This window comes from Amphibalanus amphitrite, unplaced genomic scaffold (genome assembly GCF_019059575.1).
Source record: "Amphibalanus amphitrite isolate SeventyFive unplaced genomic scaffold, NRLGWU_Aamphi_draft 000191F_arrow, whole genome shotgun sequence".
NCBI lineage: Eukaryota > Metazoa > Arthropoda > Thecostraca > Balanomorpha > Balanidae > Amphibalanus > Amphibalanus amphitrite.
In genome coordinates this window covers 277,646-303,180 of record NW_024881686.1, presented here as the reverse complement: position 1 = coordinate 303,180, position 25,535 = coordinate 277,646, and the positions used below count along the sequence as shown (strand labels likewise).

The following is a 25,535-nucleotide window of genomic DNA, read 5'->3' as shown; positions in this document are numbered from 1 at the left end:
GGGGCGCAGCCCAGGTACGACGAACGTTACGCAATGCTATGTCAACTATTGAAAACAGTTCTTTCATGCGCACTCCGAACGAGGGTCGTAACCTTCCGTTACATCGGGTGGCATGCCGTGAAAAAACGTATGGGTACGTCGGGTGCATAGGAAATTGGCGCAGTTTCAGCGCGTACCGCATACCCAACATCTGACGGCGGAGTGAAAGTGGCGGTTCATGCGCCTCAGCAAGAATGCTGCTCCTGGGCGAGGTGCGGAATGCTCCGGTGGCTACTCGGAGTGCTGCATGATGGACTGTATCCAGGACCCTCTTGCTAGATTCACTCGCTGAATCGTAGACAAAAGAAGCGTAATCTAGCTTCGATCGTACAATAGATCGATATAGAAGAAGAAGGGTCCTGCGGTCCGCACCATAAGATGTGCGGGCGACACATTTTAAAACGTTCAGGGATTTAAAACATCGTTCCCGAAGCGTTCTAAAATGTTCTTTATACGTTAAACGACTGTCAAAAAAGATCCCAAGAAACTTCGCCACCGGACGAGTAGGAATCACCTGTCCATAGAGCTGGATTCCCAAGGGAAGGTCGCCGCAGCGGCGGCGGCAAAAGTGCATAGCGACGGTCTTCGTTGTTGAAAAACGAAGACCGTTGTCACGACTCCATCTCTCCAACCGCGTCACTGCAAGCTGCAGCTGTCTGGCCATATGCCGAGCGCTTGAAGCGGCAAACCAAATGGCAAAATCATCCACGAAGAGCGATCTACCGATCGAGACCGGCAGATCATCAGCGATGTCATTAATCGCCACTGCAAAGAGAGCCACACTAAGCACCCCGCCCTGGGGAACTCCGTTCTCTAGAGTAAAACTGCTCGAAAGACTACTGCCAACTCGGACTTTGAACCGACGACCCGATAAAAAGTTCTTAATAAAGAGGCCCATCCGGCCGCGTATGCCGTACTTGTGTACTTTGGAAAGTATTCTGTGTCGTAACACTGTATCATAGGCCGCCTCAATATCAAAGAACAGTGCTCCAAGGTGCTTCTTTTCAGTAAAACAGGTGCGTATCTCGGTGTCGAGGGCTAAAATGTGGTCAACAGGGCTGCGGTGCTTTCTAAAACCGCACTGGGCGTTTGTAAAAACACCGTGATGTTCCAAAAACCAGCTAAGACGCACATTGACCATCTTCTCCATCAGCTTTGAAAGCGATGATGTGAGAGAGATGGGCCGATAGTGGAGAGGGTCATGTCCCGACTTGCCAGCCTTCAAGATAGGAATGATAGTGGCTTCCCGCCAGGTCTCAGGGAAAGTGCCAGTCTCCCACAGCGAATTGAAAGTTGCTAGCAGCGCCTCGAGGGCAACCGCCGGGAGATGACGGAGCATGTCGTTGTGGACAGCATCCGGACCTTCTGAGACGCTGCGCAACGAGCTGATGGCAGACGTGAGCTCAGCCATAGAGAAAGGCTCGTTGTACACCAAATTTTCAGCTGTGCTGAAGTCCACGGCGGCTGGTGCAGGTCGTGAGGACGGCTCTCCTCGGCAGCGCTGATAGAGTGCACGGCCTATCGTCTCTGCGACGTCTAAAGGGTGGGATATGTCCGTGTTGTTCACTCTTAAAACCGGAAGCGGAACAGAGCTGAACCGGCCTTCAATGCGCTTCATGCGTGCCCATATCTGGGTCGTAGGAGTAAAACGGTTTAAGGAACTCACGTACGTGCGCCATGAAACAGCCTTTGCCTCTTTTAAAACGCGACGGGCAAAAGCCCGCGCTTTCTTAAAAGCGATGAGGTTCTCAGTAGTACTGCTCCGGTCAAACTTTCTAAAAGCGCGCTTCCTGGCACGAATCGCATCTCCGCATTCCTTGGTCCACCACGGGACCGGAGGACGACGAGGCTGACTCGACGTCTTGGGTATGCACCCGTTTGCGGAGTCACTGAGTAAACATGTAAAATCCTCTGTAGACATCACAGAGGCGTCGGCTCTGGATAAAACCGTGGCCTCTACGGCGGCCTGGAATTCGCCCCAGTCGGCCTTCCGAACATTCCACCTGGGTGGACGGTTGCCTGACACTGGGGTCTCCTGGTGCTCCAGCCACACTGGGAAGTGGTCGCTCCCGAGTGGGTCGTCATGGACGGACCAGGTAAAAAGCTGAGCTAGCCGCGGACTGACTAAGCTCAGGTCCAGAGCCGATGTTTGACCGGAGGGTGTTGTAAAATGGGTGCGCTGTCCTGTATTTAAAATACACAGCGCCTCATCGCGGATAAAAGATTCTAAAAGTCGACCACGAGTGCCAGTCGTGTCGCATCCCCACGCCAGGCTATGGGCATTAAAATCGCCGACTACCAGGACCGGAGGTGGAAGCTCATCGACAAGTCGATGCAGCTCAACCACCGGGAGCGCTATACCTGGTGGAAGGTATAAAGAACAAACTGTCAGCTCCCGGTGGTTGAAATCAACTCTAGCGGCTACCGCCTGCAGAGGAGTCTGCAGCGGAACCTGACGTGCGGGCACACTGTGGTGCACTGCCAAAAGTACACCTCCATGGGCAATGGTCGGGGTGTCTAAGTCTCTTCTAAAAACAGAGTAACCCTTGATGGCAAAGGTAACGTTTGGCGCTAGCTTGGTCTCCTGGAGACCTAAAACAAGGGGTGTGCGCCAACGGATAAGAGACTGTAGGTCCTGGTAGTTGGCCCGGAGGCCTCTACAGTTCCACTGTAGAATAAAAGGCGTGGTTAAAAAGGCGCAAAAAGGGCGCGTATAACATGAGGCAAAGGCGCACGCAGATACCTGACTGGCCACAAAAAAGGTAAAAAACACCGAGAGAAACGCACCTGGTAAAAAAGCGCAATAGCGCGAAAAAGATAAAAGGATAAAAGAGGAAATGACTAGAGTAAATGACTAGACTAAGTCCTCTTTTTCCAAAGAGGCGCTCCCCCCGTAGCGGATACGGGGGTGCCCCGAGCCCTCTCGGTGGAGTCTGCCTTCTGCGGAGGCAGATCGGGCGTGACTCAAGCCCTGCTGGGGCTTTTTCGCCCGAGGAGCGTCACCCTCCGAGGGCGACCAGCTCGGGGGCGTCTGCCGTTTGGCAAGGCGCCCCGGAGCAGCAGGGGGCTGAGGCTGCCCCGACGGGGATGTCGGGGCGGCGGCCTGTGTCCTTGACACAGGTGTGTCTGGCAGCGACGGCGGAGGCCGCCGCTGCTGCGACAGCGAGGGAGGGGGCGGGGGACCCATGATGGGCCGAGTCCCCGCCTGAGGGGTCTCCGGGGTGTCAGCGGCGACAGCCGCATTGGCACTCCCGGAGGCGGAGGCGGCAACAGAGGCCTCCTTAGCCTCGATGGCCTTTTGAACGAGGCGAGCCCTCCTCGCCTCTCGTGCCCTCCTCTCCTCCTCTCCCCGCCGCAGAGCCTCCTGCACCGCCGTGGGCGGTCGGGGGCGGGGCGGGGTGGATGGCGCCTTACCCTGCGCCGGGGGGCGCCGACCACCCTGTCGGCGCTGGACGACGGTCCAATCGTCTCCTTCACCGCTCGCAGCTGGAGCGGGACTGGGTGGACCCCACACTGACTCTTGAGCAGTCTGCTCTGTGTCACTCGGCGGCGCACCAGGCGCCGAAGAGACCACGGAGTCACCAGTGGCTACGACAGTGAGGCCAAATCTTTTGAGAAGCTGCACGAGCTGTGCCACGCTCATCTGGGAGGCATCGGTAGCGTTTGTCACTTTCACCTTCTGGGCATACGAGGTCTTCGGGTGATTTTGGTTATATACCTCCCGGGCCTCTTTGAATGACAGATTCCTGGTAGCCTTGATGGTGTTAATCTCCTTCTCCTTGACGTATGTAGGGCAGGACCTGTCATACGCGGAGTGCGGTTTCTGCCCTTCTCCGCAGTTGACGCATCGAGGGGTCTCCGAGTCGCACGTATCGTCAGTGTGGTCCTGAGAAGCGCACTTGGAGCATGTGGGTCTACCCCGGCAGTTGTCCTTCGTGTGGCCGAACCTCTGGCACCGATAGCAGCGCATGGGTGCCGGGACGTATGGGCGCACGCGGACCTTGATGTACCCCACACGGACCTCGTTCGGCATGTCGGTGGTGTCAAATGTCAGAATGATGTTATTTGTCGGGACCGTGCCTCTCTTCGTCATGATGCGGCGAGCCGCTGTCACGCCGAAATCGGCGAGCCCGTCCGCAATGTCCTCGTCGCTCACTCCCCTCAGGTCGAAACAGTTAATGACCCCTCGTGAGGAGTTCTTAGAGCGGTGGGGCTCCACTGTAAGCGGGATGGAGACGAGCCTCCGGCCGGATGCCCGTCCCTCGGAGAATACGAAGCGAGTAGCGTCCAACGCTTTCGCCGCCTCCTCGCTTTTCCTGAATTCGACCTCCAGCGCGCCATCACGCATCCGGTCACAACGAACGATCGAACCAAACCGGTCGCAGCCATCCTTCCGCTGGAAGGGCGTCAAGGAGCTCAGCTCCCTGTCGGCGCTCCGGAAGATGAGGATTTTTGGATTTTTCGGTCTTGGATCGTGCACCGTTCGCCCGTCGGCCGAGGCCGGCGGGCGAGAATCGGCCGAAGCCGAGGGATTGGTGAGAGAGGGGGAGGAGGGGTTGGTCTGGTTATCCATGTGAGTCTGTTGGTCTCCGCCAGCTCGGCCGCCGACGCTCCGCAACGGCGCCGCTACAAGGCCTAGGACGGCCGAGCTGACTGTACGGGACTTGGCGGCACCTTCCGCGGGGGAGAGAGAGACTCACCACCCCCCACGGTCGGATACCGCCTCCTCCCTTGACGCCTCGCCGAGTCACCGCCAGGGGCAGCGACAGATCAGTCCCACCGACGGAGGACGAGCACAAGTGCCCGAACCCCGCCGGCGACACCTCTCCGACACCACCCCCGGCTGCATCACGACTGGGAATGGCTCCTCAAGTGCGGCGCCCCACTGAGTGTCCCGCCCTTACAGAACTCAGGGCCAAAGAGGCGTGTTGCCCAGCCACCGCGACTGGCTCCGCACGGTGGGGGGCTCAACCTCCAGGATCCCGTTGTCCTGGGGTACGGGTCGGCTCGCCTAGCCTAGTAAAACCGGCTGGTACCCGAGGGGACGCCACTCCCCTTACACTAGCCCAACTCGGCTGTGTTCCTGCGGGTGCAAAAACAACGAAAAAGGTAGGAAAAGAATCAGAAAGCTGTGATCGAACGAAACGCGGACATCCGGTGAGAAGCAAAGCAAAAGCAAACAAAGACCGCTCAGGAGAAACAAAACCACGAAAAACCAAGAAAAGTCGGACCGTACCATCTGTCCATCCAGCGATCAAAGCAAGTCATAAGCAAGCATGGGTCAAGCTGGGGCCGAGGGGGCGCTACTCCCCTTGCTAGCCGAGGCCAGGGCCGCCGCGGGGCAAAGGCCCAAGGAACCCAGTCCAACAGCGACCCCGGCCACTGCCAACCCCCTGCGGGGCCAATCCTGCAGACAATCCATCCAGTAAGCAAGGCAAGTCCAGGTCAAAACGCGCGTCAAGCTGGGGCCGAGGGGGCGCTACTCCCCTTACTGGCCGAAGTCACAGCCGCCGCACAGCCGGAGCCAGATGACCCCGGCTAAGCAGCAGCTCTGACCACGGTCAGCCCCCTGCGGGGCATCTAAAGCCGCTATTTTGACTATTTTCGACCCCTGTGACGGCTGAGTCAACCTCCAAAATGCTTCAAATGCGTCGTAGGACACACGCCATTGCTGAATGTGAAGCTGACTCGTCCATAACAAAAATCAGGGCCTCAAACTAACACCGGCCAAATTGCCCCACACCCCCGGCCAAATAACCCTGATAGTGGGGCAATTTGGCCGCTTTGCAGACCTTTGTAATACGTCACAATTTCAATATAAGTAGTTAATCTATCATTTCAAGTTTACTGTTCAAGAAAGTAAAATGAATGCCACACCTGTCAGCGTTGAGAAAATGCAGAAATGTGTTGTCGATTTTTAGTTACATCGTTTTCTAAAAAAAAGCGGCCAAATTACCCCACTCTCCCCTACTCAGCGAATCATGAGACCATTTATGTCGACAAAAGTAACCGAACTGAGCCCGCACACCCGGTGGAAAACTCTCCACACATTCCTCACATCCCACGCGCCGCCGCAGCCGTACCTGCGTGAGCTCGTTGTCGGACGGCTTTCGGTACTTGCTGGGCGGTTGGACGGCGTCCGTCCAGTCGCGGTACTTGATGTTCTTGAAGCGTTTGCCGGCGGGCTCCTTGGTGTCGCTGGCGGCGCCGGCCGACGAGCCGCCCGACTCGTGCCGGGACAGCTGCCGGTCGCCGCGGCCGCTCAGCAGCTCCTTCGTGAACGGCTGAGGGGCGGAGCGGAGGGGGAGGGGTTAGTGAACGGCTGAGGAGGGGCGGGGTGTCAGTGGACTGTTAGTGGGTGGCGGGGTATCGAAGGACCGGCGCTGGGTGGCGAATCATACATGACGGGGCTCACTGTATATTTCATACAATGACGATTAACTGCACCCCCGGGTGCGCGCTGAGAATCAGCTTTATTGCGCCTAAATCAGCCGATAATCACGTTCTGTGTACCCTGATGACCATCAGAGACCTCTCCCACCTCAACCCTGACCCTCTCCCCTCCTTGATCCAATGTCGGCACACTCACGTCGTCCCCGTTGGTGAACATGTCTCGCCCGGTGTGTCCGACCACGGCTCCGGCGCCCCCCCCCCCCCCTACCCTAACTGACTCTCCCCTCCCCTGATCCAATGTCGGCCCACTCACGTCGTCTCCGTTGGTGAACATGTCTCGTCCGGTGTGTCCGACCACGGCGCCGGCGCGACGCTCGGCCGCCGCCGCCGGCGTCAGCTGACTGCCGCAGAACTGGCTGAAACACGACTGGCCGCAAAAGTGCAGCTCGTCGGCCAGCTGGTCGGCGTCGCGCACCACGGGCAGCTCCGACTTGGCCTTGCTGATGCTGCCGCTGTCGTTGAGGATGACCACCTCGCAGTACTGGCAGAAGCGCGCCGTGCCGTTCAGGATCTCCTGGATGTCCACCACTGCCGGGGAGAGGCCGGGGTAAGAGCACTGAACTACAGCTGCATATGGAGGCAATATTCGAGCCAAATAGTCTCCGTGATTTTTGTTAACGCTTAGCCATAAAAGATATTGTGAGCTTATTGAGTGTGAATGGGTGCCTCGTTTTACTGATCGCTGGCCCCTCACGCTCCGTCACCCCAGCGCGCCGGTCCACCACGTACCCTGATCTCGTCCGTCCTTGCCGCGCGCCTGCCGGTACAGGCCGAGCCGCTGGCTGGGCGGAGTGCCGGTCCGCTCTATGACCTGGTAGCCGGATGGCGGCGAGATGTTGAGCAGCGAGGCCAGGCTGCGCAGCACGGCGCCCACGTCCTGCGCCTTCTCTGAGGTCAGTGTCAGCGTCACCGTCACCTGACCAGCGCCCCGCGCCGGCCGCACTGGCGACTCGATACCCAGGTGGGACTTGAGCTGCGTCTCCTTGTTCTCCTTGTCCTGCGGCAAGCGCGGGGGAGGACGGGGGAGAAAAGTCAAAGTCTGCGGCAGCATTAAGTGCAGTCACGTATGTTTGGAAATCATGTGAAGGGTTGCAAACGCCGCTAATCTTGAACTGGACGTTTGCATTTCAACTACATAGTTGAGCGTCAAGCTCTCAAATTTATCTAGCATGAGGCAAGTGAACACGAAAAGACTGCACCAAGACTATAACAAATAGTGCCAAGCGCTGTAGCAATCCCGAATTAACATCCAGACCCCGGGCCTCCCTTTCACATATATATCATCTCCCTCCCAGTGCCCGGTCCCACCTCCAGCCCCGCTCCGGCCACTGACCATGCCGTTGAGGTGGCTGAGCGAGACGCCGGGCCGCGCTCGGACCGGCACGGGCGCGATGAGCGGGATGTCCGGTGAGTTGCAGCGGCTCCTGTCGGCCGGGTCCGGCCAGTCGTCCTCGATCAGACGCAGGCCTGAGGCGTCGGGAGAGGGGCGGTCAGTGGGGAGAGCGACGATAAGCGGGGAGGGGCGAAATACAGTCAGGTAACCGTGCCCAAACGTCAAACAGGCGATGAAAGGCAGAAGGAAACAGTAAGCTTGGAATGGCAGTGATGAATGTAGTTGAGCTTAGATCAAGGTCCAGTATCTTCCTGTTAGCCAATCGGACAAAATTTCATTCAGGAAATGTATGATGGACGAGGAATGGTCAATATATGAGATGAAGTCATTTACGGGTCTCGCGGGCACTGATTCGGTGTTGACTGCTACTCACAGCTGTCGTGCAGGTCGGCCAGGTCGGCCGGGAGCTCGGCAGACAGGAGCGCCGGCGGCCGGCCCGCCTCCCCGGCCGCCGGCCCAGGACCAGGATGGGGGCACAGGTCGGCTGGTGCCGCCGGGTGGGCCGGCCAGGAGCCGCCCGGTGCCGCCGGAGCCGCCGCCCCGGCCGCCGGCGGGCCCTGGTACAGCACAGGAGCTGCACCGGACGGCGGAGGAGGGTACGGCGGCGGGTACCGGCCGGCCGCGCACGGCTGCCGGCCGGGGTACGGACCGGGTACCGCCGCCGGGCACCCCGCCTGCGGTACAGAGGAGCTGGCCACGCGCCGGGAAGGCTGCGGCGGCGCCCGGTACTGCGACACTGGCATCCCGGACTGGTAGAGCCGCGGCGCCGGCGGCTGGTAGCCGGGCGCGGCCGCCATCGGGTGGGAGCGCGGCACAGCGCCCTGGTGGGCAGCGGAGGGCAGCCGGCAGCCCGGCGCGCCCCACGGCGCGTGGTGGCCGGGAGGAGGCGCCGGCTGAGGGGCCAGATGGGGCAGCGGCTGCTGGTGATGGCGGTGGTGCTGGTGGTGCTGATGCTGGTGGTGGTGCTGAAGATACTGGTGCTGCTGGTGGCGGTGCTGGTGAAGCAGCTGCTGGTGCTGTCCGTGCGGCTGGTGCGGCGGCAGCGGCTGGTGCTGGTAGGAAGGTATCAGGGATCGTCGGAGCGCGGCCGGGTCCTGCAGGCGCGACTGCAGCTCCGACAGGGCGTGCTGCTGCTGCTGCCCGGGCCGGGCCCCGGCGCCGGCCGGCCCGCGGTCGCGCGGCGCCAGCAGCGCCAGCAGCCGGTCCAGCGCCGCGTTCAGCAGCGGCTCCGGCAGCTGGCGGCCCAGCATCTGCCGCGGGTCGGTCAGCACTCGCTGCAGCAGTAGCAGCTGCAGCTGACTGGGCGTCTCGCCGCTGAAGAGGGTCTGCAGCGCGGCCACCACCACGGCTGGCTCGGCGCCGCCGGAGCAGGCCGCCGGACAGCGGCGCCGCCACATAAGTCGCTGGTCGAGCGGGCCCAGCGGCAGCCAGCGGCCGTCCGCGTCCAGCTGGTTCCCGGCCGGCCGCGGCGGCGGTCCGTACAGCGCCTGCGCCAGGCACGAGCGGCACCGGCAGACGCGCCGCTGCCGGGAGCCGCGGCCGCGCCCCCTGGCCGGGGTGCCGGGCCGGTGTCCGCCGCCGCGGCCCCGGCCGTACGGCCTCAGCGGCTGCGAGGGGCCGGCCGGGCGGCCCGGGCCGCGCTGAGGGCCGATGAACACCCGAGTGAAGTTGCGCCCGCTCTGGCTGGGCCGCACTGGCAGCGAGGATGGTCCGAGCATCTGCAGTCGCGGCCGGCCGTCGGTGGCGCGGCGCCCCGGCCCGGCCAGCGGCGGCCCGCGCGCGGCCGACAGCGGCGGCTGGGACGGCGGCCGCGGGAGGCAGCCGGGTGGCGGAGCCCGAGGCACCAGCTGCTGCTGCTGATGTGGGTTCACAGCAGATTGGTCCCGCTGTTGCGGCACCGGCGGCTCCACCATCAGTGCTGGCCCGGGAGCCGCTATACAACCCCGCGATGGCGCAGGTGTTTGCGATAGAGTCTGTGGGTGTGTTTGTGTCTGTGTCGCCGTGGTTGTCAGCGTCTGTGTCTGGTTGTGCGTCCTTGGCTGTGTCGGCGTCGGTGTTTGCATCTGCGTATGTGTATGTGTCTGTGTCTGTGTTGGTGTCTGAATCGACGTCAGTGTCTGCGTCAGTGTTTGTGTCAGCGCCTCAGTCAACATCATCGTCTGTGTTTGCGCAGGAGACTGAACTGAAGTGACGCTCGCAGTTGGAGTCGGAGTTGGGGCTGAAGTCGGTGTTTGAATCGGCGTTGGAGTCTGAGCTGAAGTCGATGATGGGGTTGAAGTTATCAAAGTTGAGACTGACGTCTTCGCCTCTGCCGATGCCGGGCCGGCGGCCTGTGAGCCCTCAGCCGCCGACGCCGGGGTGGCAGTCTGAGATGTCCCGGCCGCTGACACTGCCGTCTCCGCGCGCGGCGCCGGCGGTATGACGCGGATGCGGATGATATTGGGCGGCGGCCGGTCCGGCTGCGACTGCTGGTGCACGATCAGCCGGCCGCCGACGATCGACGCGGCGCTGTCCAGGCCGCCGCCGACGGGCGCGCCGGCGCGCGTCGGCCGCACCGAGCCCGTCACGGCCGCCGCCGACACGGAGCTATTCACGATCAGCAGGCGCTGCGAGTCCGCCTGGCGGGCGGCCGCCGCCTCTGCACCCGACACCGGCGGCCGCGGCTCAGTGTCCCCCTGCGGCGCCCCGGCCGCCGCCCCCGCCGGTAGCGTCTGCTGCGGCTGCCCGGCCGTGTCCGCGGGCTCGCCCTCCGGCTCCAGGTCGATCAGCGGCGGCTCCACGGAGGCCGGGGTGGCCGGCTGAGTGCTGGAGGCCGGGGTGGCCGGCTGAGTGCTGGAGGCCGGGGTGGCCGGCTGAGTGCTGGCAGCCGAGTGGACGCGACTGTGCTGCTCCAGGAACTCGATAAACTCGTCATCCGCCGGCGGGTGGTGCGCGGCCGGCGCCGGCCGGTCGGCGGCGCGCGCTGGAGACTCCCCAGCCGAGGTCAGGTCAGAGGAGCTGCCCAGCTCGGGCACTAGGTCGATCAGACTCCACGGCGCCGCCGCCGGACTCGAGTGAGCTGACGCCGCCGCCGCCGCGAGCTTCACAGGGGTCGGCGCCGTCGACTCCGGCGCCGGAGTCTCATCTGCCGGCTGGGGCGATGTAGGCGGTGCCTTCTCCACAGGTTTCTCTGCTTCAGTCGCCATCGTGCCCTCAGATACATCCACGGCCTCCGCAGATGCAATCTCGTACGTTTCCACCACCGGTTGGGGCGGTGCCTTCGCTACCGGTTTATCAGACGTCTCCTCTATAATATCCACCACCTCCACAGAGCTATAATTAGCCTTCTTTGCCGTTCTCTCCCCGCTCTGAGCTGCTGCCCTCTGAGACCGGCCGGCCGTCTCGGCGCGATGGGTGGTCTCCGCGGCCGGCGGCGGCGGCCCCGTGCGCCCCAGTTCGACCGAGCCTCCGGGCACCTCCACCTCCTCGGCTACGTCGGGCGCGCCGAGCGCCGTCGAGCCCAGCGCAGAGATGGCCACCTTGGCCGGCGGCAGCAGCGCGGCGCCGGCGGCCCGCACCATCGCCTCCGCGTCACCGCCCTCGTCCCCACTGTCCACAGTGTACACGGCCGGGGCGGGCCGGGCGGCCGGGCAGCCCCTGCCGAGCAGCCCCGGACGCACCACGGCCGCCGACTCGCAGTCCTGGAACACCACGATCGGCGACGGTGCGGCGGCGGCGCGGCGGACGGCCGGCGGCCGGCCCAGCGCCGCCGTCTGACTGTAGTTGTGGTCGAGCTGCTGCGGCGAGGATCGGTGGCGCCCCAGCACGGAGGACTCGCCGCCCGGCTCCGGGGAGGAACAGGACTCGGTGGCCGAGTCGTCCTCGGAGGAACACGGCGTGATGGAGGAGGAGTAGCAGGCGGGGTAGGGCAGCCAGCCGCGGCGGCCGCCACCTGGGACAGAGCGGGGAGCAGGATAGAGGGAGGGAGGAGTAGCAGGCGGGGTAGGGCAGCCAGCCGCGGCGGCCGCCACCTGGGATAGAGCGGGGAGCGGGATAGAGGGAGGGAGGGAGAGAGGGAGGGTGGGATGGGGAGAGAGGGAAGAATGGAAGAAGGGAGGGAAGGAACAGGTACACCGCGGCGAGAACTACACTCTGCACCAGCGTAAGAGCACAGGATATTACGGGCGGGCAACAGTCCGTAGGATAGCGAACTCAAATAGCAAAACACTTAGGAACTGCGATTAACACCTCACTCCGATGAACTGTATACCTAGAGCCTAATCAAACACGATAGTCCGTCGGGCACGAAGCCTTCCCGACGGAGACATAACAGACTACCTCACGTTTCACCCCATGCAATGAAGTCTCCCATTATCCACTCCATACACTAGTCACGCTCCAGACGCTGTCAATATCACCCAGCGACTGTCATCAGACGCGGTATGTGAGGGCGGGTGACCATCCGTACCTGGGTAGCGGTAGCTGCAGTCGGGCGCCACCGTCTCCGGCGACGAGCTGCTGACCACCGTGTCCGGAGAGTCGGCGTCGCGAGCCGGGGTGCCGGCGCTGTCCCGTCGGCCGCGGCGGCACGGGACTGCGGGGGAGGGAGGGAGAAGGTCAGTCGGCGCCGCGCGCCGGGGTGCCGGCGCTGTCCCGTCGGCCGCGACGGCAAGGAACTGGGGGAGGGGGAGGGGGCGGGACAGGTCGTCAGCTGGGCGGCACATACAGCAACACCGGCGGCAGCAGTCAGTACACACACACCGGGCGAGCTCACCAGCAAACTGGCGTCAAAGGCGATGGATTAAATTTAGAACGACCACCTCAATCAAACAGTTTAAAATGAGAAATAAACACCTGAAGTTCAATCATCGGCAATTGCTAGCAACTCCCGTGAAGACCATCACGAGCCATGTGAGTGCCGCGGATGGCCGAGTACAGCTGACGAGCCCTCTCCATCCAGCTCCAGCCTCTCATATCCATCTCGCCCTATGTCTAGTACCATCTTCATTCCCTCCCATAACAGTCGGTCCGACTCACTGATGTCGTCCTTGTTTCCGAACTCCTGCTGGTAGAAGCCCAGGATGGTCCTGCCGAGCGTGTGCTGGGTGGGCCGCGGCTGCCGGTCGCCGAACGGCTGCCGGCTGTAGTAGTCGCCGGCGCCGGCCGCCGTCTCCAGGGTGTCTCCGTCGCGCGCCACCAATTCGCCCAGCTGCGGCCGGTAGCCGGGATGGCCCAGCCGGCTGGCGTGCGGCCCGGCGCCGGGCGCGCTCACCACGCCCAGACAGGCGGGCACCGGCGGCTCCTGGACGGCCAGCGCCGGCAGGGAGCCCAGCTGGTGCATCAGACCCTCCAGGAACGCGTCGTAGTCCTCCTCCAGCTTGGAGCCCTGCCGAGCCGAGCGTGCGGGAGTGGTCAGCGGGGGGCACGAGAGGGGACACTGCATGCACTGCGCAAATCAGCTCACTATCAAAGTCGTCAGTAACGTGAAACGTCAACAATGGTTAGAACACTGATATGACAGCGTCACTTGTGTCCTGATGAGCTACACTGGCGCACCTTTCGGGTCCGTTTCTTGGCGCCGCCGCCGTCCTTGCCCTGCGACTGGCGCCTCTTTTGCTGATACTGACGCCGCTTCTGCTTCTTCAGCTCCTCAGCCTCGCGGGCCCGCTGCAGGACTGGGGAGGGAGGGGCGCATCAGGTCAACACACGGGTGCGCATTGCGACAGCGGAATGCGACAGGTGTACGACATCCGCGGGTAGGGTGACCAAATTATATCTGAATTGCTAGTAAAGAAAAGAACAATGCATTGTAAAACTAACAAATGAAACTACCGCAGCCTGGTGTACCCCGGTGTCCCTGTAGGCACTGCGGTACTGTACCTCTGTATCTGTACACTGCACTCACCATCCGGAGGCAGTGAGACGGAGCTGGTCGGTGTGATGACCGAGCTGCACGGCTGGCCGGCCTCCCCCGCCGGCGGTGTCTGCGGTGTGCGCGCGCCGTCCCGGGCCGCCGCCAGGCCGGCCGACGGCGGCCGTCCCGCCTGCGGGCCGGTCGGAACGGGCGAGGATGAGGCGGAGGACACGGCGGACGCCAGGGCGAACGCCGAGGTCGGGGTCGGGGTGGAGGTCGGGGTGGAGGTGGCCGCTGGAGCGGCCGCGGTCGGGGTCGGGGTCAGGGAAGGGGACGGGGAGGGCGACGGGGAGCCGGTGGGGACCGGGGAGGAGTGGGTCAGCGGGGAGGCCGCCGCGACTCCGGTGACGGCGGTGGGCGCAGACAGCGGCGCGCCGGCGGGCCGCAGCACGGCCAGGGAGCCGGGCCGCGCCGCCAGCAGGCTGCCCACAGAGACGGTCTGCGGCCGCGCGCCGGCCGCCTCCTGGCCGGGCGGCCGCGCCAGCGCCGCCGGCACCTGCAGCGGCTTGGGCGGCTGCGGCTGCTGGCGCGCGATCGGCGAGATGGTCGAGCCGCCGGACGCCTGTTTGGCGGTCAGCTGGCCGGCCACGGACGGCGTCAGCACAAACTGGTGCGCACCGCCCGGCTGGCCCGCCGTCGTGGCGCAGCCGGCGTTCTGCAGCAGCTTCTTGAGCAGCACGTTCTCCTGGCGCCCGGCCGGCGGCGGCGGCTGCTCCGGGGCGGTGTCAGAGACCGCCGGTCTGGCGCCGGCAGACTCGGCTGTGGTCGTCTCCGCGGCGCCGCGGGCTGGGGCGGCAGTATGAGAGGTGGCCGGGCCTCCAGACGCCGAGGAGAGCACCGTGCCACCGGTCATGTGGTGCTGCTGCTGATGGATGGACAGGCCGCTGACGGGCGGCGGGTCGACGCCAGCTGCCCCGCTCTCGGCGCCGGCGGCCACCGGGCGGCGTCCGTACACGCTCACCAGCTGGGTGGCGGCGCCGGCCGCGCCCGCGCCGCCCGAGGACACGGCGCCGGCCAGCGGGCGCGCCACGGCCGCCGTGGCCGCGCTCTCGAGCAGCGCGCCGATCCGCGCCGCGTTCGAGATGCCCGCGCCGGGAATACCGATCATGGCCTGGTGCACGCTGCTGGGCGGCACCTCAGAGAGCCGCGAGGTGGGCAGCTGCGGCACCGGCGCAGACGTCGCCAGGGAGCTGACCGCTGAGGCAGTGGCCACGGCCGCAGCCGCGGCCGAGGACGCCAGGGACGGCGTCACCAGCGACGGCGCGGCGATCTGAGAGGTGTTGGCAGAGACGGCGGCCATCAGACCGGCGGCGGACGAGACCGGGGACTCTCCGGCGGCCGTGGAGGCCACCAGCGCCGTGTTGGCCGCCACCGCCGCCGTCAGCGAGGCCGCCGCCAGCACCGGGGCGGCGCATGCAGACACCGCCGCCGCCGGGACGGGACGCGGGGCAGTCGTCAGCGCCGACACCGTGCCGCTCGACATGACGACGGGCGCCACCCGCGGTCCGTCCGGGCCCGGCGTCAGGATCACCGTCTGTGACAGAGTAGAGGGCGCAGACAGCAGGGTTAGAGCTGAGACCGCGGCGGCCGACAGAGGAGCCGCAGTTCCAGAGGACGCAGCACTGGGCGCCGCACCGGCTGACTGGACCGGAGTCGGAGCCGGAGTCTGAGTCGGAGCCGGAGTCTGAGTCTGAGTCTGAGTCTGAGTCTGAGTCTGAGTCTGAGTCGGAGTCGGAGTCGGCGCCGAGGACGGAGCCGGAGTCGATGCAGAGTCTCCCGTAGATGCCGGAGCCGCAGCGGCAGTCCCACTAGAGGTAGGTACTTCCGTCACAGCCGCTGATGAAGTCGGGGCCGGGGCTGAGCTCTGTGCAGGCGCAGGGGCCGTCGTCTCGCCGCCCGGCGCGGCTGTAACGGTCGTGGTCTGGGCAGCGGACGCCGGGGCCTCAGCCGCGGGAGCAGAGGAGGCCGCCGGCGCCGGAATGCCACTGGAGACCGGCGGCTGCGCGCTGTCGGCAGCCGCAGCCGGAGTGGCGCTCTGTGCGCCCGACGACACGGCAGAGTCGGTGGCGGCAGCCGTGGGTGTACTTGAAGTATCAGTCGATACAGACGGTGTCGTCGAGGCTGCATCAGCAGCTGTCGTAGCCGGAGTTTCCACAGAGCCGGCTTCAGTGGAGGTCGGTGTCGGAGTCGGGTTTGGTGTTGGCGTCGGGGTCATTGTGGGCGTGCCGCCCTTCAGACCGAGTTTCCACCAGCCGGGAGGGCGGCCCCTCAGGGCGCGCATCAGGTCCGGGTTCGCTCCGCCGCGCAGTCCCATCGGAAAGTGGCCGAACCGTCCGAACGAGCGTCCCGGCGGCAGGGGAGCCACGGCGGCTCCCGCGGCACCGCCGCCGCCGTTCCCTCCGGCCGGTCCGCCGGCAGCCCCTCCGTTACCGCCGGCAGCTCCGGCCGGGGCCGGGGCCGGCTGGGCGGCCGGCGCGGCCGGCGGGCCGGCCCCGCCCGCGGCCGGCTGCGGCGCCGGGCTGGCCGGCGGCACGGCCGAGCCAGGAGTGGACGGCTGCCGCGGCGACGAGCCGTGCGGGGTGGCCGGCGCCGGCGTGCCCGGGTGGCTGCCCGGCTGCGGCGTGGCCGGGTTACTGCCCGGCTGGGCCATCTGCGGCACACTGGGCGGCCGCTGCTGCAGCGGCTGCTGCTGCGGCTGCTGCATCTGATGCTGTTGCTGTTGCATGTGCTGTTGCTGTTGCTGTATCTGGTGATGCTGCGGATGCTGAACTTGCTGTTGCTGGTGTTGCTGATGATGCATTTGTTGTTGCTGCTGCTGCATTTGCTGCTGGTGTTGCGGGGACGGCGGCAGCCTGGGCATTTGTCGGGCCATCTGCTGCTGCTGGAGTCTCTGCTGGTGGAGCAACTGCTGCTGCAGTTGCGGCTGCTGCTGCTGCTGTCTCTGCTGCATCAGCTGCTGGTGGTGCTGCTGCTGCACCTGCCGGATCATCATGGGCTGCTGGTGCATCTGCCCGGGCTGCTGGTCGGCCGCCGGCTGGCCCAGCTGCTGCTGTTGAATGTGCTGCTGGTGCAGGTGCAGCTGGCCAGGGTTCTGGCGCATCATCTGCTGCTGCTGCAGCCGCTGCTGGATGATGTGCTGCGGGATCTGCTGGTGCATCCGTATCTGTTGCTGCGGCTGCTGCTGCGGCGACCGCACGCGGTACTGCACCTGCTGGCCCGGCTGCGGGTAGCGCTGCGGCGGCTGCTGGCCGGGCGCCGCCTGTTGCTGGGCCTGCTGGTGCTGCTGCTGCTGGATGTAGTACTGCTGCTGCTCGTGCCCCGGGGACGGCGCCGGCCGCGGACTCTGCGGGGTGCGCGGAGACATGATCTGTCCGGGAGTCGGCGGGCCGCCGCTCCTCACATACTGCTGCTGTTGTTGCGCTTGCTGTTGTTGCTGTGCTTGTTGTTGCTGCTGCTGCTGTTGCTGCTGCATGTAGAACTGCTCGTGGCCGGGCGACTGCACCGGGTGCGGACTCTGAGGCGGACGCGGAGACATGATCTGCTGCTGCGTCGGAGTCTGCGGCCCGCTGCCGCCGCCGTACCTCTGCTGCTGCTGCTGCTGCTGCTGCTGGGAAGTTGGCACGTGCTGCTGCTGCTGTTGCTGCGGCTGCGAGGTCGCCGCCTGCTGCTGCGGGTTCTGCTGCTGCTGCTGCAGGTAGTACTGCTCGCCGCCGGGCGAGGGCACCGGCCGCGGCGACTGGGCCGGGCGCGGGCTGGCCACGGGCGTCTGCTGGCTCTGGCCGGGCGTGTGCGGACTCTGCGGGTGCGGCGCGCCGCCCGGACTGCACGCCATCTGGGCCGGCGACATCAGCGGACTCGGCTGCGGGCTGGTGACGAACGGCGACGGCGACATCACCTGCTGGCAGTGCGGGCTGGCCAGCGCGCCGCCCGACGGCCGCCGGATCTGCTGCGGACTCGGCGTGCGCGCGCCCGGCTGCGGGCCGCGCAGCGGCGGCCGCACCAGCGCCATCGGCGCCCGCGGCCCGGCCGGGAAGCGCTGCAGCAGTACCGGGTGCAGCCGCGCCTCCTGCGGACTGCTGTGCGGCGAGAACGGGCCGCCCTCCAGCGGCGAGGCCGGCGGACGCAGGCTCGGCGACATGCGCGGGCCCGGGCTGGCCAGCGGCGACTGGGAAGGCGACGACGGCGGCACCATGGGCGAGCGCGGCGGCCCGGGCAGCCGCGGCGACGGCATCCGGGCCATGCTGGCCATGGCGGCTCCGGCCGACTGCACCACCTGGCCGCCCACTGCGCCCGGCACCGCCACCGCGCCCGGCGGCTTCGGCTTCTTGTTACGGTAGTCCTGCAACAGGGAGACGAGCGGCGTCAACGAAAGGAGAGCACGATCACGCCAGCTTCTAAAAAATTCGTTATTACGAAGAGGACGAATCAGCTCCAGCAAGATCATTCTAGCAGATAAGAGCAGCATTGACCTATAAATCTCAGCAACAATAAAACGATAAATATAAGATCAAAAACAAGTCTCCAAATCGCGCATGCAATATCCTTAACTTCATATGAGCTCCTCGCCCTCACTATCGTCTGCAATTTCCCCGGCCTCCACCGACCTCCCCGTTCCGTCTCACCTGGAAGACCATGTTGTGCTGTCGGGAGGCCTTCCGCACGGCCTCGATCTGTTTCTGAATGGCCGCCTGCTCGGAGCAGATGCGGTCAAACTCGGCCGAGTCAACCACGCTCAGCTCCTGGCCGTTCTTGCGCAGCGTGCGCTGTTTGCTGTTGTACGAGCGGCGCTGTTTGCGGTATTTGGTGATCTCCGTTTCCAGGGTTTTCAGCTGGACAGAGTAGACCTGGTGGAGAGTGAGGGCGGATCAGGAAATCGGCGGCACCGAATCGGCAAATAAAACAGAACAGTCATGACTGTGGAATATAACCAGCCCCACAAAGAACAAAAATACGAGCATGTAAGTCATAGAAGCCGACAACCACCCTCCCTGAACTTTGGCCCGGCCTCGCTCCCCTCCAAACCTCCGTCCCGCCGTGTCGGCCGCTCACCTCCTGTTCGTGGATCAGCCACTGTTCGTAGTCGTGCATGACCTTGACCTGCTCGGGCGTCTGCGGGTTGTCGACGGGCGCGGGCGGCGCCGGCGCGTTCTGGACAGTCAGCTGGACGGGTGCCGAGGTGGCGGCGGCGGCCGGCGCGACCGCCGACGGGCCGCCCATCAGGGTCGGGTGCGGCCGCGCCGGGTGCGGCGGGTGCTGCAGCAGCGCTGCACGGGGAGGGAGGAGGACACGGTCAGAAACGTGAAGAAGCGGCTCGGGAATATGGTCAGCTGCACACGGGACAGTGGTCTACAGCAGAGATATAACTGGAAAGTGGAGTGAGAAAATTAGAAAAGGGGAACAAACTATAAGTGACACTCCTATCGAACTGTGATGAAAAAATCCTACCTCAACTCCAAGGTGTAAACCTATGTAAACGCTTAACACTCAAAATGGCATTCCGTCGGAGGCAGCCTCGCCCGTTGAACCCGTCCCTCCCAGCTGACCGTCCCACGGACCTGGGTGCAGTCCGGGGTCGTGCTGCGCCGGCCGGCCCTGCTGCAGTGCCATGGCCGGCCGCTGCTGCAGGCCGCCACCGGGCACCCCCTGGTACAGCTGACCGCCGGCTGACGGGTGGCCGCCCAGCGACGCGCCAGACGTCACCGCGTACTCGGCTGGGGGGGGGGGGCGGGCAGGGTGAGTGTTGGCGGACACGGGGTAGTCGTGATAGTCACCAGTCGGACTGGCGAGGAGTAACGGGTCAGGGGCAGGTGGTAAAGACAGGGGTGGTAAGCGCGGTGGGACAACATACCACGAGAAAGATGACTGGCACAAACAAAAAGGTCAATGACAAGCAAAAGTCAAAACAATGTCAAACAATGTCAAAGTCAAACAATGTTGTGTCAAAATATCACAACGTGAGAAAGCGTTAACGGTAAAAATGGTAGCTAAGGATATGTTGCATATAATCGTGAACCAGCCAGGTCGGCCGTGCCCCAGTACCATCAGCGGTAACGAACGTCGCCCTGACTCACGTCTGGCCATGGCCTGTGGCTGCGGCTGCGGCGGCCCGCCGGCCGCCCCCGCCGCCAGCCCCTCCGGCTTGTACTCGGCGTCGGCAGCCACCTGCTGCGCGTGCAGCTGGTGCGGCGGCTGACCGGCGGCCGGCTGCTGGCGCTGCTGCTCGCGCTTCTCCTCCTCCAGCAGGTCAGCCAGCAGCAGCGGCTGCTCCTGTCCCGCGAGGGGACACAGTCAGACCAGACGCGGGGATACAGTCCACAGAACTGGGCAGACCAGTTTAGAAAGAGAATAGCAACACACAACAGTCACAACCACGTGCACTTGATGATTCAGCTTCCAAACGATGTCGAAAACACACATGCTTGATACAATCCGACAAGATCTTAGGCCATATTCTGATGACCATGCGGCTTATGCGGCAGCCGGCAGCCCACTGTCCCTGCTCAGTATATCAGTGCTGCAGCGTCCCACCTTTCTTATTGCCGTGCCCACCTGCAGCAGGGCCGGTTTGCGCTCGCCGCTCGGCTGGTACGGCGGCGGCACGCGGCCAGGGTACGGCGGCGGACGAACTCCCGAGGCGTAGCCCACCGTGCCGTGCGCCGGCACGCCCATGGTCGGCTGGCCGGGCGGCAGCGGGCGGTGCACCGGGATGGCGCCGTGAGGCGGCGGCCGCGGCGGGCCCGCCGGGTGGCCCACGGCGCCGGCGGCGGCGGCGGCGGGGCCGACCCCGACCTGCTGCTGGGTCATCATCACCGGCCTAACAAACGGGGGAGAGGCAGCCGGGTCAGAGATACGTCGGCAACCAACGGACGGCTATGGATGACAGCACCTCGGTATTAACAGCGAGTGAGATTTTTCTGTCACATTACAAACAAATTCAAGTTTGAACACGTCGTTTATTACAAACAATGTTGCAATAAGCTGACTGGACTAATAACATAATAAGCGAACAATACACAGCTGCCGGCACGCCACTGACGTCTGACCGGGCCCCGATTGCCGGCTCGGCTCCCCACCTGTGCTGCTGCATCCCTCCGGCGGCGCTGACCACTGCGGGCGCGGTGTGGAGCGCCGCTGCCGAGCTGACCGCTGACACCGCTCCGGCCGCGGACACCACTCCCGCGGACACCGCCGCCGCCGCGGACATGCTGGCGCCCGGCCGAAGCCCGGCCGTGGTGGCGGCCGCCGAGCTGACAGACGCCGAGGCTGCGGCGGCTGCGGCTGCGGCAGCTGCGGCGGCCGCGGCGCCGCGCTGCTGCTCCTGCTCCTGCTCCTGCTCCTCACCCACCAGCTCCAGGACAGTCTTGTGCTCCCCCAGCTCCGGGTGAGCGTAGTTCAGCAGGTTAAAGTCGTCCCCGATTCCTGCGAACGAAGCAAGACATGGGTGGTGACTTCACGCATTGAAACAAAAACAACAAATGCAGTGTCTCGCGTCACTTTCACGATAATTCATCAGTAATAATTTCGGCCAAACAGAGACTGTGACAGAGACTCTTCGCCTTACCAAGAAGTTCATCATCCTCGTCGCCGTCTGTTTTGTCCTCGGCAGCCGCAGCTGGCTCCTCCTGCTGCTGCGGCTGCTGCTCTTGTTTTATTTGTTGCGCAGGTTGGGCCCCTTGCTGCTGCTGTTGTTGTTGCTGTTGCTGTTGAGCCTGTTGCTGCTGAGCTTGCTGCTGCTGCCGTTGAGCTTGCTGCTGCTGTTGTTGAGCTTGCTGCTGCTGCTGCTGCTGAGCCTGCTGTTGCTGTAGTTGCTGCTGCTGCAGCTGCTGTTGCTGTCGCTGCTGCAGCTGCTGCTGCTGCTGCTGCTGCTGCTGCTGCTGCTGCTGCTGCTGCTGCTGTTGCTGTAGTTGCTGCTGCTGCTGCTGCGGGGAGGCCGGCGGCTGACCGGGCGCGGTTGGCGCCGGCGCCGGGCTGCCGGCCGCTGCCCCCGGTCCCACGGACGGACTCTGGCCGGAGCTCGGAGCCGGGGACGTCACCGCCGGGGAGCCTACCGGAGCTGGGAGGGACACGGACCGAGCGTCAGACGGAGCGCACACAGACACAGGGGCGACACCAGACTCTGATCTGACGGAATTTTTGAACTCTGCTAAGACTGGACACTCATGCGAGAAATGTCGAATATATGCATGATGTCAGATGCCTGCGAGGCACAGCACGGTAGAGCAATGCAAGCGGCATCGCGGCACACGTCGGTTTCGGCGAACGACGGCGGATGCTGGGGAGTGCTGAGGGGGGAGGTCGAGCGGGTGGAAAAGTGCGGCCGGATCTGCCTCGGCGAGTAGAAAGAATAGCAGGTGAGGCACAACAAAAGAGTGTAATCCATATACACAGAAACAAAGTCAAGCCACAACACATGAAAACGGACAAAGGGTCCGTGCCTGTTTTCTAATCAGATTCCAGATAGCTCGGCAAGTGGCAAATCCCTGCAGCTCTGTATGAGCTTCTCTAAGGTATGGACACTGACTGCGATACGGCTCACAATCGTCTACAGATAAGATGTCAAACTTACTTTGAGTCGGTTATAAATGTACGTTAGGTGGATTCAAAACAGTCTACATTTACAGATCTAAATATAGCGCACGGCAAAGAGCCCACTGTAACAAAAATATTACGCACTGCAAACAAAAAAGAAATATCAATACGTCTAGTAAAATCAAGCAACAAAAAGCAAACAACATACAGCGTGCGACAAAACAATATCGAAAAGGCAAGCCAAGCACAAAATCAAACAAATAAAAACAAAAACAAACAAACAAACAAACAAACAAACAAACAAACAAACAAACAAACAAACAAACAAACAAACAAACACAAAACGAACGAACACAAACAAACAGAAAACACGCTCAGGCGTGCCGGGCTGGCGGCGGCCGGTCATCGTGCGGTCTGACAAGCGGAGGCCATGCAGCCGGCCGGCCGGCCGGCCGGCCGGACGGGCGGCCGGGCGGCGGGCGGCGGCCGCCTACCTTCCTGTGGAAACGGGCCCGGCGCGTGGAACGACTCCGAGTGGGTGGAGACCGCCGGCGGCGCAGGAGGAGGCGGCGGTGGGGGCGGGGGCGGCGGTGGCGGCCCCCACATACCGGCCACCATCTCCGCCCGGCGGTGAGGAGGCATCATGTGCCCTCCGGCTGGGGAGCGGAGGTCAGTGAGACCGGGCCGGGGAGTGGCGCCGGTCAGACCACGGCTCCGAGCGGCGCCATACAGACACACTCCCTACACAGACAGCCTGGCCCTGTCTAGCCAGACAGCCAGTCACAGACACCCAGGAACCGCAGACAGTCCGCGGGTTGGACGTTTGGATTTCTGTTAGAACAGGCAGCCAGGACACGGAACACCAAATATCAACCCTGCCATTGGACATTACGGTGTTAGCCGAATAATTCAAAGCGCCCAAAAAGTGTCTCTTAGGTATAATATGAATTGAATACAACGCATTTGTTATGACGCGGTAAGCACACCTCACATAAAGTAAACTCAGCAAAGCCCCGGTATGTCAAGTTAGTCACTTCGCCTCCAGAAGCACCCCTGTTCAGTCTCTGTCGCATGATGTTTGCATTCGTGACAGCCGTCTCATTGCCATCACTGAAACCTCCACGCCCCATCATAGCCAGGCGGTTCAACACAGAACCTCAGTGTCTGGTACGAGTCCAGTGCCCATGTCACGCCCCGTCCATCCCGTGTCAGTCCGTCCGACCCGGTCCCAGTGCCAGTGCCAGTGTCAGTGTCACACCCGTGGCGTCTGCGCACACCCACCTGCCGCGCGCTGCTGCGCCTGCTGCTGCGCCTGCAGCCGCTGCTGCACGATCAGCTGCATCATGCGCGGCTGGCGCTGCTGCGGCGGCAGCGGCTGTCGGAACGGCTGGCCGTGGTGCGGCAGCGCCGGCCGCGCAGAGCCTGAGAACGCGTATTGGAGGTCAGAAAACGAACAGAGGAGCCGCCAGCACAGTGGCGGCAGGGACAATATCTCAGCGCCGCCCGCGCAGAGCCTGACGGGGCGGCGTGGAGGTCAGGGCTCGTCGCCACCAACACAGCGGCGCCGGGAGCAATATCTCAGAGTGCAGTCCCCCGCGGCCCGCACCTAGCTACCCAACAGTAACACCTTGTTTTCGGTCACTAATTTGAAGACCAACCATTCTCAAGTTACACATTTTGTGTCTACGGATTGTCCCAGCGTCTAACTATGTAGTTTGATCAACGAATGTCTGTCGGGAGACTGTAAGCAAGCGAGTGTAGAGTGCGTAAGTGAATGACTGCAGTTGAGGAAATGCAGCCTGTATGACTCTGATCGATAAGTTGACCCGCGGGCGCGTTGACCCACCGTGGTGCTGTTGCTGCTGCTGCTGCTGCTGCTGCTGTCGCTGGAGCAGCTCGCGCAGCTGCTGCTGTCGGGCCAGCGCCAGCTCTCCGCCGTCGGCCGGCTGGCCGGGCCGCGACGGGCCGCCCAGCTGCATGAACGGGTCCGCCTGGCCGGGCCGCACGGCGAACGGGCTGGGCACGCCGGCCGGCGCGCCCGGGCCGGGACTGGGGCCGGGACTGGGGCCGGGACTCAGACCGGGGCTCGGGCCGGGGCTGGGGCCGGAAGGGGACGGCAGGGCACGCGGGGACATGTGAGGAGACATGTGAGGATGGCCCATCGGCGACTCCTGCGAACCGGGCCGGCCAGTGACTCTCCCTCCGAGGGCAAACTACTCTACAGTCGCATCGCACAGACATGGCCCACACCGCCTGGAACTAACTGAGCCCTCTGCCAAACTGAACCCAGAATATCTTCCGTAGCCCTGTGCTCAGCCGAACTCACCTGCTGGGCGGCGGTGGTGACGTGCAGCTGCTGCTGCTGCTGCTGCTGCTGCTGGGGCGGCCTGCTCTGCAGCGAAGTGGGAATGTCCTCCTCCAGCTGCCGCTGCACCAGAGCTATCGCCGCCGCTGCCGCCGCAGGTAACAAAACTCAGTCAGCTGAGAGCGCGGTCACCATACATTATCGAGCACATGGCAGTCAGACAGCTCAGCAAGGTGTTGTAGAGTTAGTATAACTGCACGTAGCTACAAGCGACCACATACAGGGTGACACAAAAAAGCGGTCATCACCAAAATTCGAATAACTTCAGAAGTTTTATTCAAATCATCACCAAACTTCGGCCACTTTAGGTCACACCTATGTAGCAGACATCCACCAAGTTTCAAGTCTTCACTACGAATACTTTTAGTACAGTGTGTGTTTTACTGACGCTCCACAATGTGCTCCAGGTGAGCACCCCGGCGCTGCAGGGCGTAGGCACACCTGCACCCGGCGGGCAAAGTTGTCGATAATCCGATAAGAATAACGTTTCAGGGGTAGCACACCCCCTGAGCACTGTCTCCAGAGGCCATTGCACTCTGTAAAGTGCACAGCCATCGGGTTATCGACAACTTTGCCCGCCGGATGCAGGTGTGCCTACGCCCTGCAGCGCCGGGGCGCTCACCTGGAGCACATTGTGGAGCGTCAGTAAAACACACACTGTACTAAAAGTATTCTTATTGAAGACTTGAAACTTTGTGGATGTATGCTACATAGGTGTGACCTAAAGTGGCCGAAGTTTGGTGATGATCTGAATAAAACTTCCGAAGATATTCGAATTTTGGTGATGACCGCTTTTTTTGTGTCACCCTGTACCAACGCTCTCACCTTGGGCCTGCTGTCGCTGCTCCTGAAGAAGCAGTTGC

At 63.4% G+C, this 25,535-nt stretch overlaps 1 protein-coding gene across 1 annotated transcript in view; it reads right to left on the bottom strand.

The window, feature by feature from the left end:
* Window positions 1-25,535, bottom strand: part of LOC122384477 (histone-lysine N-methyltransferase 2D-like) — a 62,937-nt gene that overhangs the window by 5,497 nt on the left and 31,905 nt on the right. The window contains exons 24-47 of the mRNA XM_043371892.1: window positions 25,498-25,513; window positions 24,634-24,758; window positions 24,154-24,478; window positions 23,589-23,729; window positions 21,092-21,197; window positions 20,852-21,025; window positions 20,328-20,592; window positions 19,850-20,045; window positions 19,334-19,489; window positions 18,828-19,042; window positions 18,401-18,622; window positions 13,770-18,117; window positions 13,421-13,539; window positions 12,902-13,250; window positions 12,333-12,458; window positions 11,692-11,816; window positions 11,076-11,565; window positions 10,632-10,847; window positions 10,184-10,523; window positions 8,259-9,568; window positions 7,826-7,959; window positions 7,222-7,489; window positions 6,746-7,020; window positions 6,123-6,323 (exon numbers count right to left, since the gene is read on the bottom strand). Coding sequence (XP_043227827.1) covers window positions 6,123-6,323; window positions 6,746-7,020; window positions 7,222-7,489; window positions 7,826-7,959; window positions 8,259-9,568; window positions 10,184-10,523; window positions 10,632-10,847; window positions 11,076-11,565; window positions 11,692-11,816; window positions 12,333-12,458; window positions 12,902-13,250; window positions 13,421-13,539; window positions 13,770-18,117; window positions 18,401-18,622; window positions 18,828-19,042; window positions 19,334-19,489; window positions 19,850-20,045; window positions 20,328-20,592; window positions 20,852-21,025; window positions 21,092-21,197; window positions 23,589-23,729; window positions 24,154-24,478; window positions 24,634-24,758; window positions 25,498-25,513 — 10,242 coding nt within the window. The remainder of the gene's footprint in view (window positions 1-6,122; window positions 6,324-6,745; window positions 7,021-7,221; window positions 7,490-7,825; window positions 7,960-8,258; window positions 9,569-10,183; window positions 10,524-10,631; window positions 10,848-11,075; window positions 11,566-11,691; window positions 11,817-12,332; window positions 12,459-12,901; window positions 13,251-13,420; window positions 13,540-13,769; window positions 18,118-18,400; window positions 18,623-18,827; window positions 19,043-19,333; window positions 19,490-19,849; window positions 20,046-20,327; window positions 20,593-20,851; window positions 21,026-21,091; window positions 21,198-23,588; window positions 23,730-24,153; window positions 24,479-24,633; window positions 24,759-25,497; window positions 25,514-25,535) is intronic.